The sequence below is a fragment of the Nicotiana tabacum genome, chromosome 2 (genome assembly GCF_000715075.1).
Source record: "Nicotiana tabacum cultivar K326 chromosome 2, ASM71507v2, whole genome shotgun sequence".
In the NCBI taxonomy this organism is placed as follows: domain Eukaryota; kingdom Viridiplantae; phylum Streptophyta; class Magnoliopsida; order Solanales; family Solanaceae; genus Nicotiana; species Nicotiana tabacum.
Genome location: NC_134081.1, coordinates 11,201,307 through 11,214,069, shown reverse-complemented (window position 1 = coordinate 11,214,069; position 12,763 = coordinate 11,201,307). Strand labels below are relative to the sequence as shown.

General features: G+C 34.6%; 1 protein-coding gene across 1 annotated transcript; it reads right to left on the bottom strand.

Moving 5' to 3' along the window:
* Nucleotides 1-4,582: 4,582 nt before the first annotated feature.
* On the bottom strand, nt 4,583-6,703 carry LOC107830482 (aquaporin PIP2-1). The gene is made up of 3 exons (XM_016658047.2): nt 5,840-6,703; nt 5,602-5,742; nt 4,583-4,960 (listed from the first exon to the last, which is right to left on the bottom strand). Exons 1-3 carry the CDS (start codon nt 6,434-6,436, stop codon nt 4,847-4,849), a joined length of 852 nt encoding a protein of 283 aa, XP_016513533.1. The 5' UTR covers nt 6,437-6,703; the 3' UTR covers nt 4,583-4,846.
* Between the last annotated feature and the right edge of the window lie 6,060 nt (nt 6,704-12,763).

The window sequence follows — 12,763 nt, the reverse complement described above, 5'->3', positions numbered from 1 at the left end:
ACTAATGATCCGCCCCGTACTGCGTTCCTGTATAAAAACATGGTCATTAAGAAATAAAACAGCGCATTTAAGTGATTTGGCTAAGCGACTAACAGCTTTGAGATTAAAAGGACTATTGGGAACATAAAGGACTGAATCTAAAGGTAAGGAAGGAAGTGGGCTTGCTTGACCTATTGCAGTTGCCATGGTTTGAGACCCATTGGCCATTGTGACTTTTGGAAGAGATTGAGAATATGAAATAGTAGTGAAAAGAGATTTGTTACTAAAAATATGATCTGATGCACCTGAATCAATGACCCAAGACTCAGAGGATGAAGATTGGGAGAAACAAGTCACGCTATTACCTGTTTGAATAACAGAAGCTATCTTAGAAGATGTCTGCTTACATGCTTTATACTGAAGGAACTCAATATACTCTGCTAAAGAAACCATCCGACTATTCAAAGCATCGGTTCCCACGTCGCTACAATTTGTAGTAGTATGGTTAACTTGAAATAGTGGAAATAAGTAACTCCTGTGAGAAAACTAAATAAATAGCTTGAAAAATACTGTTTACAGCAGAAAAATAGAACATTGTTTTGTGCCGGAAACACTGTTCACGCCGGAAACACTGTAGCTCGCCGAAAAATTCCAAAGTTGTCGGAATTTATTGTAACCAGGATGGATAGACTCGGAATTTCTTTGCGAGCAAGCTGTCCTGAAGAAATATTTTCAAAAAAATGGCCAGAAAAGGTCACTGTTTACGCCGGAAAAATATAAAAGTGGCCGGAATTTGATTTGAATTAGATGGGTAGGCTCGGAATTTTGAGGAGAGCACACTGTCTTGAAGAAGATTCGCGAAAAAATGGCCGGAACCCTCGCCGGAAAAGTTGTTGTCGGCGCGTGGAGGAGCGTGGCGGCTTTTCTGCCCGATAAAATTTCAAGGGTTGGTAGTCGGAGGGTAATCTACCTCATGGTGGTGTTGGTTTTAGCACAACACCGACAGAAAGTGACTTTCACTTAGACAAGCCTTAGGTCACCGGAAAAATTACACGATGACTAAGTTCTTTCTTCCCGGTTAACGCTGGAATGACGCACATCGATCTTTTCTCACTAATGCTCTGATACCATGTGAGAAGGCACGGGAGAAAATATGTTATTGATATTGGATGATAAATACAATACAAGAGGTCCCTATTTATAGCTATACACTACAAGGAGATATTACTCCTCTTCCAATGTGGGACAAGATTACACTATATATATCTATAAACTAACAAATTTAAAGAAAATCAACCTTCAAATAATGCACAGAATAAAAGAAACCACGTTCCAACTAAACAGATAAAACAATTAGCAGGAAAAGATCAAGCAAATTTAAAATATAAACATTAAATCAATAATGAAGAATATAACAAAATAAAATAATTTAATTAATGCGCAACAGTGATCTAAACAATTTAAAACATAATCTTTCACATTTAGCCCGTGTACACACTCGTCACCTCGTGTACACGACTTTTCACACATTACAATTATCAATCCTAGGGGGGATTTCCCCCACACAAGGTTAGACAAGTCACTAACCCCGACTTGCTCCAATTTAACCAAGTATTATGCTTTTTTCTCGATTTTCCGACTCCGATCGACTCGTATCTAGTCATAATTAATTCGATACAGTCAACAAAAATTATAGTAATTAATTTCATAAGAAAATATTATATTTTTCAATAAAATTCGAAATTAGCTTAAAATTTGCCCGTGGGGCCTACATCTCGGAATCCGGCGAAACTTACAAAATCCGACAACCCATTCAATTACGAGTCCACCCATATCAATTTTATCAAATTCCGATAATAACTCGACCTCCAAATCTTAAATTTTCGTTTTTGGAAGATTTTGCAAAAATCTTGATTTTTCTTCCATAAATTCATGGAATCATGATGTAAATGAGTGTGAAATCATGAAAAATAATCAATATAGGATAAGGAACACTTAGCCCAATATTTTTCCGTGAAAATCGTCCAAAAATCGCCCAAGAACCGTGCTCCAAAAATCTAAAACAAAATGAAGGAAATGACCATTTTTGGTCCTTAAGTTTCTGCCAATCCGTCACTAAAAGTCCATTTTCCGTCACTAAAAGTCCACCAGAACTTGCTTGTACCAGTCTTCCTTCAATCGATCATAACTTTATGTACAAATGTACAAATGATGAATGGTTTAACTTTCTGGAGAATAAAATTACTACAACTTTCATGTTTTGAAAATTTTTCGATTCCTTATGAATTGCGAGATATAAGCTTCCAAAGTTAGCTCCATGCATCAAAACTTTCTGGCGAAACTGCTCTACCAGCCTTCATTCAATCCATTATAACGTTCTGTACAAATGTCCAAATAATGAATGGTTTAACTTTCTGAAAACTAGAATCAAACAAATACAACTTTCATGTTTTGAAAATTTTCTGATTCCTTATGAATTGCGAGATATAAACTTCCAAAGTTCTCTCCACGCACCAGAAATTTCTGACGAAATTTCTGCAACAGAAATTTCCAGTGACCATCTTTGTCCGAAATCCATTCTGTTTACGTTCCGAAATCCACCCGAGACGCTCGGGACCTTAACCAATTATTTCAACATGTCCCAAAATACAATACGAACTTAGTCGAGGCTTCAAACCACATTAAACAATATCAAAACGACGAATCGCACCTCAAATCAAAATCTATGAACTTTGAACTTTCAAATTCTATATCTTGTACCGAAACACATCGAATCAATTTGGAATGACGTCAAATTTTGTACAGAAGTCATAAATGACATAACAGACCTATTTTAATTTCCAGAATCGGATTCCGACCTCGATATTAAAAGGTCAACCCCCCGGTCAAACTTCCCAAAAATTCAACTTTTGGCATTTCAAGCCTAATTCTACTACGGACTTTTAAATAAAATTTCGATCATACTCCTAAGTCCAAAATCACCATACAGAGCTGTTGGAATCATCAAAATTTTATTTCGGGGTCGTTTACATATAATTTGACATCCGGTCACTATTTGAACTTAAACTTTTAATTTTTCATCAAAATTCCATATCTCGGGCTAGGGACCTTGGAATTTGATTCCGGGCATACGCCTAAGTCCCAAATCATAATAAGGACCTACCGGAACTGTCAAAACACTTATCTGAGTCCGTTTGCTCAAAATATTGACCAAAGTCAACTCAGTTGAGTTTTAAAGCTCTAATTCACATTTTAATCCATTTTTCACTTTAAAACTTTTCGAAAAATTTTACGGATGGCGCACGCAAGTCGATGAATGATAAATAGTATTTTTTGAGGTTTTAAAATATAAAATTAATTATTAAATTTAAAAATAACATTTTGGGTCATGACATGACATGTTGTCCATGCTCATATATGACAATTTTGTAGCTATGTTTTTGTCGTTCTCTTTTTTCGGACTCTCTTTGCTTCTGACCTTCTATGTACTTATTTAACGCTTTCGACTTCACCTACACATTAATACTTTTAGTTTACAGTTTCCATATTTGAAAAAATAATATTTCATATATATATATATATATATATATATATATATATGAAATTCTTTTATCTCATTTGAAATGGCAAAATTTATATAAAAACAAGTTTCTAAATTGAGTAATGCTTTCGCGCGGATATATTTTCTAGTTTACTAATAATTCAGAAAAAGCGTTTAGTAAGGGGACAAAAAAATAGAAGGGGGGCTAAAGACTATCTTTGAGATTTCTACTCACGTCAGAATTAGAATTAGCAACAAGTTCACGTTTGAGATAGAAATGCGAGGTGGATAAGTATGGAAGAGAAAGAGTTTCATTTTTAATATATTTGAAAAAGAAAAAAGATAAGTTTGAAAAGTCAGGTCAATAATATCATCAATTCTCACCTTCCCTGTTGTCTTGTGAGTTGAAATAGTAAAAAATGAAAAGTATAAATATCCCTCCTCAATTACACATAATTTTTACGTTGACCAAATAATTACTTAGGAGATAAACATACTAATTATCAAAACTATATAATTACATTCAATTATATTCAAATTCAATTAAAAGGTGGCTTTTTAACAACCTCTAGAAAAATATTTGTTATACTTGGGGTTGCTCTATTGGTGAGCACCCCCCACTTCCAACCAAGAAATTGTGAGTTCGAGTCACCCCAAGAGCAAAGTGGGGAGTTCTTGGAAGGAGGGAGCCGAGAGTCTATCGGAAACAGCTTCTCTACCCCAGGGTAGGGGTAAGGTTCTCACTAGTAAGATTATACTAGATTGTTATTGTTCCTTGTAATTTTACTACTCAATGTCAATTGTCTTAATTCAGCAACATGTCAGTGATTTAAATTTTATCAGTTCTAAATTTTAGCCGGAGATAATTCTAAATTTAATTTTCGTACAAATACAAAATTATGACCGGAAGTACTAAGTTAAGCCGAATTCCAACTTTAATCTTCTTGCTCCGCATCTCATTTTCATGTGAAATACGAACTAAAAAGGCTACTTGCTAAGTTTGGTTGCACCAATTCCGAGGTGAAGCCTTCACTTCACTTACTAATATACGACATACGAGTATCAAAAAAATGCCAACAAGCACGAAAGTCCTTGCACATTTCATTATTTTATTTGGATAATGGAGAGAGGAGGAGGAAAAGAAAACTACAGGAAAAAAACAATAGGAGAAAGGACAAAAGGCTAGGAGTAAACACAATTTGAAGAGACCCTCTTCTTCTGGAATACTTATTTACATTTATTTGGAGCAATTTATATAATGTGAACTCTGAAGTTAAGACCTTATATTCATTGGCTCCATTTCCTTAAGTACTTCATAATTGCAGATTAGGCATTGCTCCTAAAGGAACCAAGTGCTTTAACTGCTCCAGCTCTCAATATAAATTGGTGGTAAAATGCAGCAATTGCAGCTCCAATAAAAGGTCCAACCCAGAAAATCCACTGTCACATTCAACACAAGTCAAAAGTTAACATTAATTCCTTGCTATAAGATCCAACAAATGTAAGTTCTTTTTACGCTATTAGTAAAAGGGAACGTTCGTGTAACTGGTAAAGTTGATGTCATTTGATTATGAAGTTATGGGTTCATGCCGTGAAAATAGCCTCTTGCAAAAATGCAGGATAAGACTGCGTACAATAGACCCTTGTGGTTCAGTCATTCCCTGGACCTCGCGCATAGCGAGAGCTTATTGCACCGGGTTGCGCATTTTACTATTAGCATATTTTAACCTTTTAAATGACATAGAGCTTGTTCGACCAAACTTCTAGGAAGCCAACATGACTTTTTTCTCTCGGAAAAGTACTTTTTTTAAATTTTGACATGTTTAGCCAAAATAAAAGAAAAGTGTTCTTCAGTTAGAAATATTTTTTCTACTTTTGGAGTGAATTCCAAGAAGCAAAGCAAGAAATTAATTTGTTTAGGACAAAAATTTTCTTACAATAAATTACTCGGCCTTACATGAACGCGAGATACTTTGTACACCAGACTATTTTTTATTATAGTATTTTAAGGGAAAAAAATACATAAAGGGCAAAATATATTCAAGTTGTTTTAAACAAAAAAAAGTGGAGTATTTGCTTACTTGGTCATCCCATGCTTTTTCTTTACCATAAATAACAGCAGCTCCAAAACTTCTAGCAGGGTTAATACCAGTTCCAGTTACAGGTATTGTGGCCAAATGAACCATGAACACAGCAAATCCAATTGGAAGTGGTGCCAACACCTTTAATTAATCAAATTAAAAATCAAAATTATCAACCCAAACCATCAAAATTAGCATTAAGATTAAGTAATTTAAAAAGTAACAAAATTATACTTACAGGAATATGAGAGTCTCTAGCATTTCTCTTAGGATCAGTAGCAGCAAAAACAGTGTAAACAAGAACAAATGTGCCAATAATTTCAGCACCCAAACCGGTACCTGTACTATAACCATCATTCAACATATTAGCACCACCACCATACTTAACATAGTACGCCTTTTGAAATGCCTTAACCAACCCGCAACCACAAATGGCTCCTAAACACTGAGCCAACATATACATAATTGCACGAACCAACGACACTTTCCTAGCCAAGAATAGTCCAAATGTAACAGCAGGATTAATATGTCCACCAGAAATACCAGCAGTGCAATAAACAAGGACGAAAATCATGCCCCCAAATGCCCATGCAATTCCAAGAATACCAACACCACCACATTGTTCGCCGTTATGGTCAGTGTCAGTTTGGCTCTTGTATCCAATTACAGTGAGGACAGTGATGTAGAGAAATAATAAAGTGGCTATAAATTCAGCTATTATGGCTCTGTAAAAGGACCATTTTCCTAGTTCCTCAGGGTCAATTAAGGGTGCAGGGGGTGGGTCTTGGTAGTCTTTTGGGGCATATTCAGTGCCAACTTCAATGTCCTTGCCCATTTTTGAGTTTAATTCGGCTAAGCAAGGAAGACTAATCTTGAAAATATTGTTTGATATTTGGCTGAAGTGAATAAGTTGATAGAAGAGGATGGGGTATTTATGGAGTTGGAAATTTAATATGAGGGTGTATATTAAGATTAATTTGATGGATTAATAAATAATCAAACTTATCATCTGCCGCCCCATATTGCTCTCTCCCATTTTCTTGCATTTTTCATATAGTTCTATGTCCCCACCCCTTAGCACAAATCCTCCTTCAATCGGAATATTATAAATTTCCCTTATCACAAATGACTAATATGCAAGGGCGGAGCTATAACTGGCTAAAAGTCAATCTCTTCGACATTTTTCACAAGAAAATTACACACTAAATATATATTAAATTTTGAGTACTCAATGAATTTTCTAGTTTCATCACTACTAAGTACTAATATACATACTATAATATTTTGTGTTTACTGACTTCAAATTTGTAATCCGGTAACACATCACTGAACCGGTAACTTTAAAATTTTGTGATTGTTGTTGTGATACTAATATTGTCTCACTTTTTGCCCTTTTATTTTTATTATTATTATTTTTTTTTTTTTTGAGTCGAGAGTCTTTCGACAATAACCTCTCTACTCCTTAGGAATAGGAGTAAGGTCTGCGTATACATTACCCTCTTCAGACCTCGTTAGTGAGATTTTACTGAATTATTGTTGTTGTTGTAACAATCACTGAACCGACCATAATCATCATCGTTTAGAAATAATGAACCATTTGTTTTTCTCCCTTGCCATCCGCACCACCGTCCATTCCAACTCAGCCCACAATGTTGATTTTTTCAACCACTCATTTCTTGCCATCTCAGCTAGGGCCCATCTTCAATCCTCACTATTCAAAAAAGGGCTGCTTAATTACCAAAATATATTTAATTATTCTAAAAAACAAATTTTGAAGAATACGTGGTTACTGACTTGCCATGTGTCCAACACCAAACAAATGAGTTTATATAAATATGGATTATACATTTAAAACGCTAATATTATGCTCTTCTGGATTATTTTTTAGTTAGTGATAAGAGCATCTCCAACTTCCTCCATTTCTCCAAAATGCAATTTTTTTTTGTAAATATGTGGCTCCAATGCTCCCTTATTTTTGGCTGTAAAATGGGGATAAATAGTGTTATTTCAAATTTGGAGTGACACTATTGATCTCCTCCATTACTATTCATCCTTACTTTATTATTATTTTTATTATTTAATTCTTTTAATTTATCTCTTTATATATACTTAATTATGTTTATGTAATATCTTTATAATATTAATTTTACATCTTAACTTTGGCATATAATTTTGATAAATTAATTTTCGTGCATTTATTATTTTTATGTAAAATTATAAGTTAATTTTATTATAAGTTATAATAGTACAAAAAATATATAATCATCTCAAAAAATGAATGGTGCAAATATAAAATATTAGATGTTGCTAAAATTGAAATGTGCGAATATAAAATATTAGATGTTGTTAAAATTAAAAAGTGAAAATTAAAAATACATTAATGGTCGAGGATGAGCGTGATCTTAATGCACCAATTCAAGATGATTGGGAATGTCCACTTTTAACGGTAAAAATGATAGTAGATGAAAATCACCGATTTGAACAATGTTTAGCTCGACACAAAAGAATTAAGGACAAAGATGCTCATTTTGCACTTCATAATGCATTAATAGATCATTTATGGGAGCATACTAGAGGTGAAAGTTGAATATTTATGTAATATTCAATATGAATTTTACCATAATGTAATATGTATTTAATTATCTTATATCTCAATGATTTCACTTTTATTTGAATTATCCGTTAATATATATACTCTATATGATTTTATTTTTATTTGAATTATTCGTTAATATATATAATCTATAATATTTTCTTACAAATTATATTATTTAAAAATTTATGGTATAAAATAATTTTATATTAAATTTTATGTGATGAATATGTAAAAAAGAAAAAAAAGATAGAATTTTTTAATAGAAATAAAAAATAAAATTTAAATAAAAGATAATAATATAATATTGAATAGAGAGAAGAATATAAAATAAAATATTATTTTTTGAAGTAAAAAATGAAATAATGATTGTAATAACTTTACACCATTTTAGAGGAGAAAATAGAGGCAAGGGTAGAGATGGCCTAAGTGATAACAGATTATTGAAAGATAGCTTTTTCATTGTGTAACTGTTCAATGAATGTCACCTTATTTGGAAAGATTCCTGTTCAAACTATATGACTCTACTCTTTCTGAATATAAATCATTAAGTGTTTGTTTGGTTTCGTCAAATATAAAACAGATACTATATATTCGTGTAACGATCCGGTCAGTCATTTTGAGTGTTGTAGCCCCGTTTCCCTATTTACTTTTTATCCTATGCTCAATTGTTGATGCGTGCCTTGCCGGGGTAGTTGGTTTGGCTCCGGGGATGTTTCGGAATGAGTTGAGACACTTAGCTAGCGTTTGGCCATAGATTCCCAAATTTATTCTGAAAAATCTGATTTGGGTGAAGTTTGGTTTGAAGATAAAAATGTGTTTGGACATCTGTTTTGGGTGAAGTTTGGTTTGGAAAAATATGAAACATGACTTATACCCATAAGTTCTAAAAACTATCACAAACACCCAACAGTACCATTATCAATAAGATTCATTATATTATCGCAAACAATAGTCCTGAACATAAATAAATTTGATACAGAATTATGATGTTGGGCATATTTCGATATGTGTTGATGTTACTTTACCCATGTTTTAATCGCTTTTTGATGCTATTTAATCTTTAAAATGCCCAACATGGTTTAATTATTGGTTTTATGACTAATTGAGTTGTGTGTGATGAATTAGGGTGTTTGGAGTATAAAAATATGAAGAAAAGGTGCTCTAGATAGAGGAAGAGGGGTTGGATTTCGTGCACCCTTAGCAGTGAAGTCGGCCCATAGCATCCGCCATAGCATCCGCACCGGGGCAAAGCTGAGAAGGAGGAACAAAGGGTGGATGCGACGCATCCACCCTAGCATGCGAAGCTGGGAAGTGGAGGACGAGATGGATGCGACGCATCCACCTCAGCATCAATCCCTGAAGCCGATTTGGACTAGGAATAGGAGAGCTTTGGCCCACGACTTTTGAACGCAATATATAAGCTAAAAACGCCTCTTTTAGGTTATCTAACATATTGGGAAGAGGAAAAAAGGCACGAAAAAGCTGTGGAGGCTGGAATTCATCAAGTTTCATCTTTCTCCCACCAAACTTAGTAATTTTTATGTTTCTTTATATGATTTGTTGTTTGGCTACCATGTCTATGTGGAGCTAAACTTCACGTTCTAGGGTTGTGGTTCTTTCATGACTATTGTTATTCGGATATTGATTTTGACTTCTTGATTTATCATATTAGTTTATTTATTCAATCTTGCGCTTAATTATTTAATTGCTTGATCACCAATTGAATACTATCTACGAATCTAGAATTGAACTCGAAAGTGGGAATTCTATATTGCATATAGGATTGAGTAGGGCAAGTTCTTGAACTCGGGCATCGGGGAACGGATTCGTGGTTAGGATAGACATATACCTAATTGCCTTGCGTGGTTGATTTACAGGAATTATACATGCGTTCTTGTTGATTCTAACTCCATAGACATATAGGCGTTAGGTTAGCTTGAATAGGCGAGTAAGAACTCGACAGATTCTTATGAGCAATATTAACCCTGTCAACCAATAAGCTAGATAAATTAGTCGGTCAATTCAATTGAAGAATACAATAGGATTGTTAGATAGCCCATAACCCTAGATCGTTTTCATTACATTGATATCATAAAAATCTGCTCTTTCTCTGTTCAAAGTTCATTATTTATATTTTTTATTTAATTAGTTTAGAATAAAATATTTTGAGGTTTAATTCTTGTTTAGATAATTAGGATAGTCTAATTTAGTTAATAGTTAATCATAAGTGCTCGTGGGTTCGACATCCGACTTTTAGTCACTTTATTACTTTACGACCGCGTATACTTGCGTGAGTGTGTTTGGTCGCAACAAGTTTTTGGCGCCGTTGCCGGGGACTTAGAAATTAGCTATTTTTCTAGATTAGACATTTTTTTTATCTATTCAATTTTTTTAGTTTAGTTAGTATTTGTTATTTATTTTAACATGGCATCTTGGAATGAAAATTATTCGAATGATGGTTATTCTTATTTTGATGATCCTTGTCCATATTGTGGAAGACCCCACTGGTGGAAAAATTGTCAGAATATTCCCGGGACCGATTTGTGCGCACAATCTCAATCCTTTGAGTGGAATATTTGTAATATGTGTGGTGGTCAAGATGGCCATTGGGATGGTTGTCCTAATTTTGTTCATCCTTCTCTGAGCCCTTATTATGATCTTTCTAATGATATTTCTGAGTTTGATAGGGGCAATGAAGTGCAGGATATGGAGCCTGATGCATATATTAGGGATATTCTGAGGCAAGTAGCAGAGCAACAGGATGAACTCAAAAAAGATATGAAAAGAATGAGGGCAGCAATCACAAGAATGAAGGCCAATATGGAAGAATTGAATGAAGAGAGCGAGTACCAGCAAGAGAAAATTTTTGAAAAAGAGGAGATTTTGAGCCAAACTTGGCTGGCAGAACAAGCTGAAAAGTTAGAAATATATGAAGCTCAACATGAGGAACTTACTGATGGGATGAGACACTTTATAGAGGGAAGATCTAAACTGGGACAAGGGCTCTATAAATTTGTCACTACTATTCACGACTTGCAAGATAAATTAAATGCAAAGGTTGTTGCGTCTATCGCCCAACAAAATAGTAATGAGTTGTCAGAAGCTGAAAAGGAGCTTATACGCCAAATTGAGGAGCTAAAAGTGGAGAGCCAATCATTCGAGCATATTTCTGTTGATGATGCCCATGTTGAGAAAAGTACACTAGAGCCATGCGAGGTAGCAGATAATGTTATATTTGAAGACTCTAATGTGTGCACATATGAGGATATAAATAGTAATACAATTCTAAAGTTGGGGCGTGTTGGTCCTCATTCTAAACATTTTTCGACATTGTATTTGGATGATGACATGGAAATCGAGTCATCTAAGCCTTTGGAGGAGTCAATGGAAGAGGAACATGATGCCTATATTTTTGAATTTGTCATGCCAAAAAGCAAAAAATACATTCCTCATCTAAAGGCCGAGAAGTATAGAGTGAAAAATTTATTACTTGGCCTGGTTATCTTTGTAGCCCCACCACTGGAGCATAGCCGCAAACTGGATGCCATGTTAGGGGCTCAATTCATAAGTTCGAGGTGGAGGCAAAAAGTGATTCACGTCGTGCCGCTACGTTAAATCAGGCGCTTGTTGGGAGGCAACCCAGCGTTACTGCTTTCTTTTATTTTTGTTCACTTTTTATTTTATTATTTTGTAGTATTTATTTTTGTTTTGTAGGATTATGAGCATAGGAAGCAAAGCCATTAGAAGAGTGCAAAAGCGAGCTAGATGGTGAGGACTAAGTGTGGGGTGCCCACACAAAGGACGATGCCTGGGAGAAGTCTGAGTACCTCGTGAGCCGCTATTGCTTCGGCCTTTGGCCTACCAGGGAGTCTCGTTTACCCTCTTATTATTTATAATGTGCATTGAGGACATTGCAAAATTTTAAGTGTGGGGTGAGGAGATCGTTTGGATGAGTTTCTGTGCTATTTTAGCTTAGTTGTAGTACTCATTCTTAAGTGTGGTAGCTTTTGTGAAAAAAAAAAAAGAAAAAAAAGAAATTTAAAAAAAAACGAAAAAGTAGAAAAATTAGACTTTTCCCGACGATTGATCTCCTAGACAATTTTCTTGAGGGATTAAAGTCTAAACAAAAATCCAAAATATGTCTTTTAGCTTTCTTTAGGTAGTAATAATCCCCTGTGGTTTTTCTTTGTGCCTCGGTTCTTTTCCATGGGATGTAGTTTGAACCGGGTAGTTTTTTTTCTTTCCGAGTAGATTAGGAATTTAGAGAATAAAAGGAGCAAGAATGATGAACCTAGGCGCCCTTGACTTGTTTGATAGTAACATATTTATACTTTCGCATGTGTAGTATCTTCTGTATGATTTGAATTTATTGATGATGCCTTGTTAAATTGGATAGCATGTTTTGTGGCGCCTATGTCTCGTTTTCTTGACTTGTGTTCACTTTGCGCTTAATGCTCAATATCTCGTGGCTCCGTGAATACTTGCATTGTTGGAGAGTCGGAATGTGACCGTCCTTAGCGAGTCATGTGCCATGTGTGGTAAGGTTTTTGTGTAGTCCATGTAGTG

Coding starts and splice junctions, on each gene's coding strand:
- LOC107830482 (XM_016658047.2), bottom strand. CDS start 6,436: ATGGGCAAGGACATTGAAGTTGGCACTGAATATGCCCCAAAAGACTAC. Junction 5,743..5,839: donor CTAGAGACTCTCATATTCCT/GTAAGTATAATT, acceptor GATTAATTAAAG/GTGTTGGCACCACTTCCAAT. Junction 4,961..5,601: donor AAAAAGCATGGGATGACCAA/GTAAGCAAATAC, acceptor TGAATGTGACAG/TGGATTTTCTGGGTTGGACC.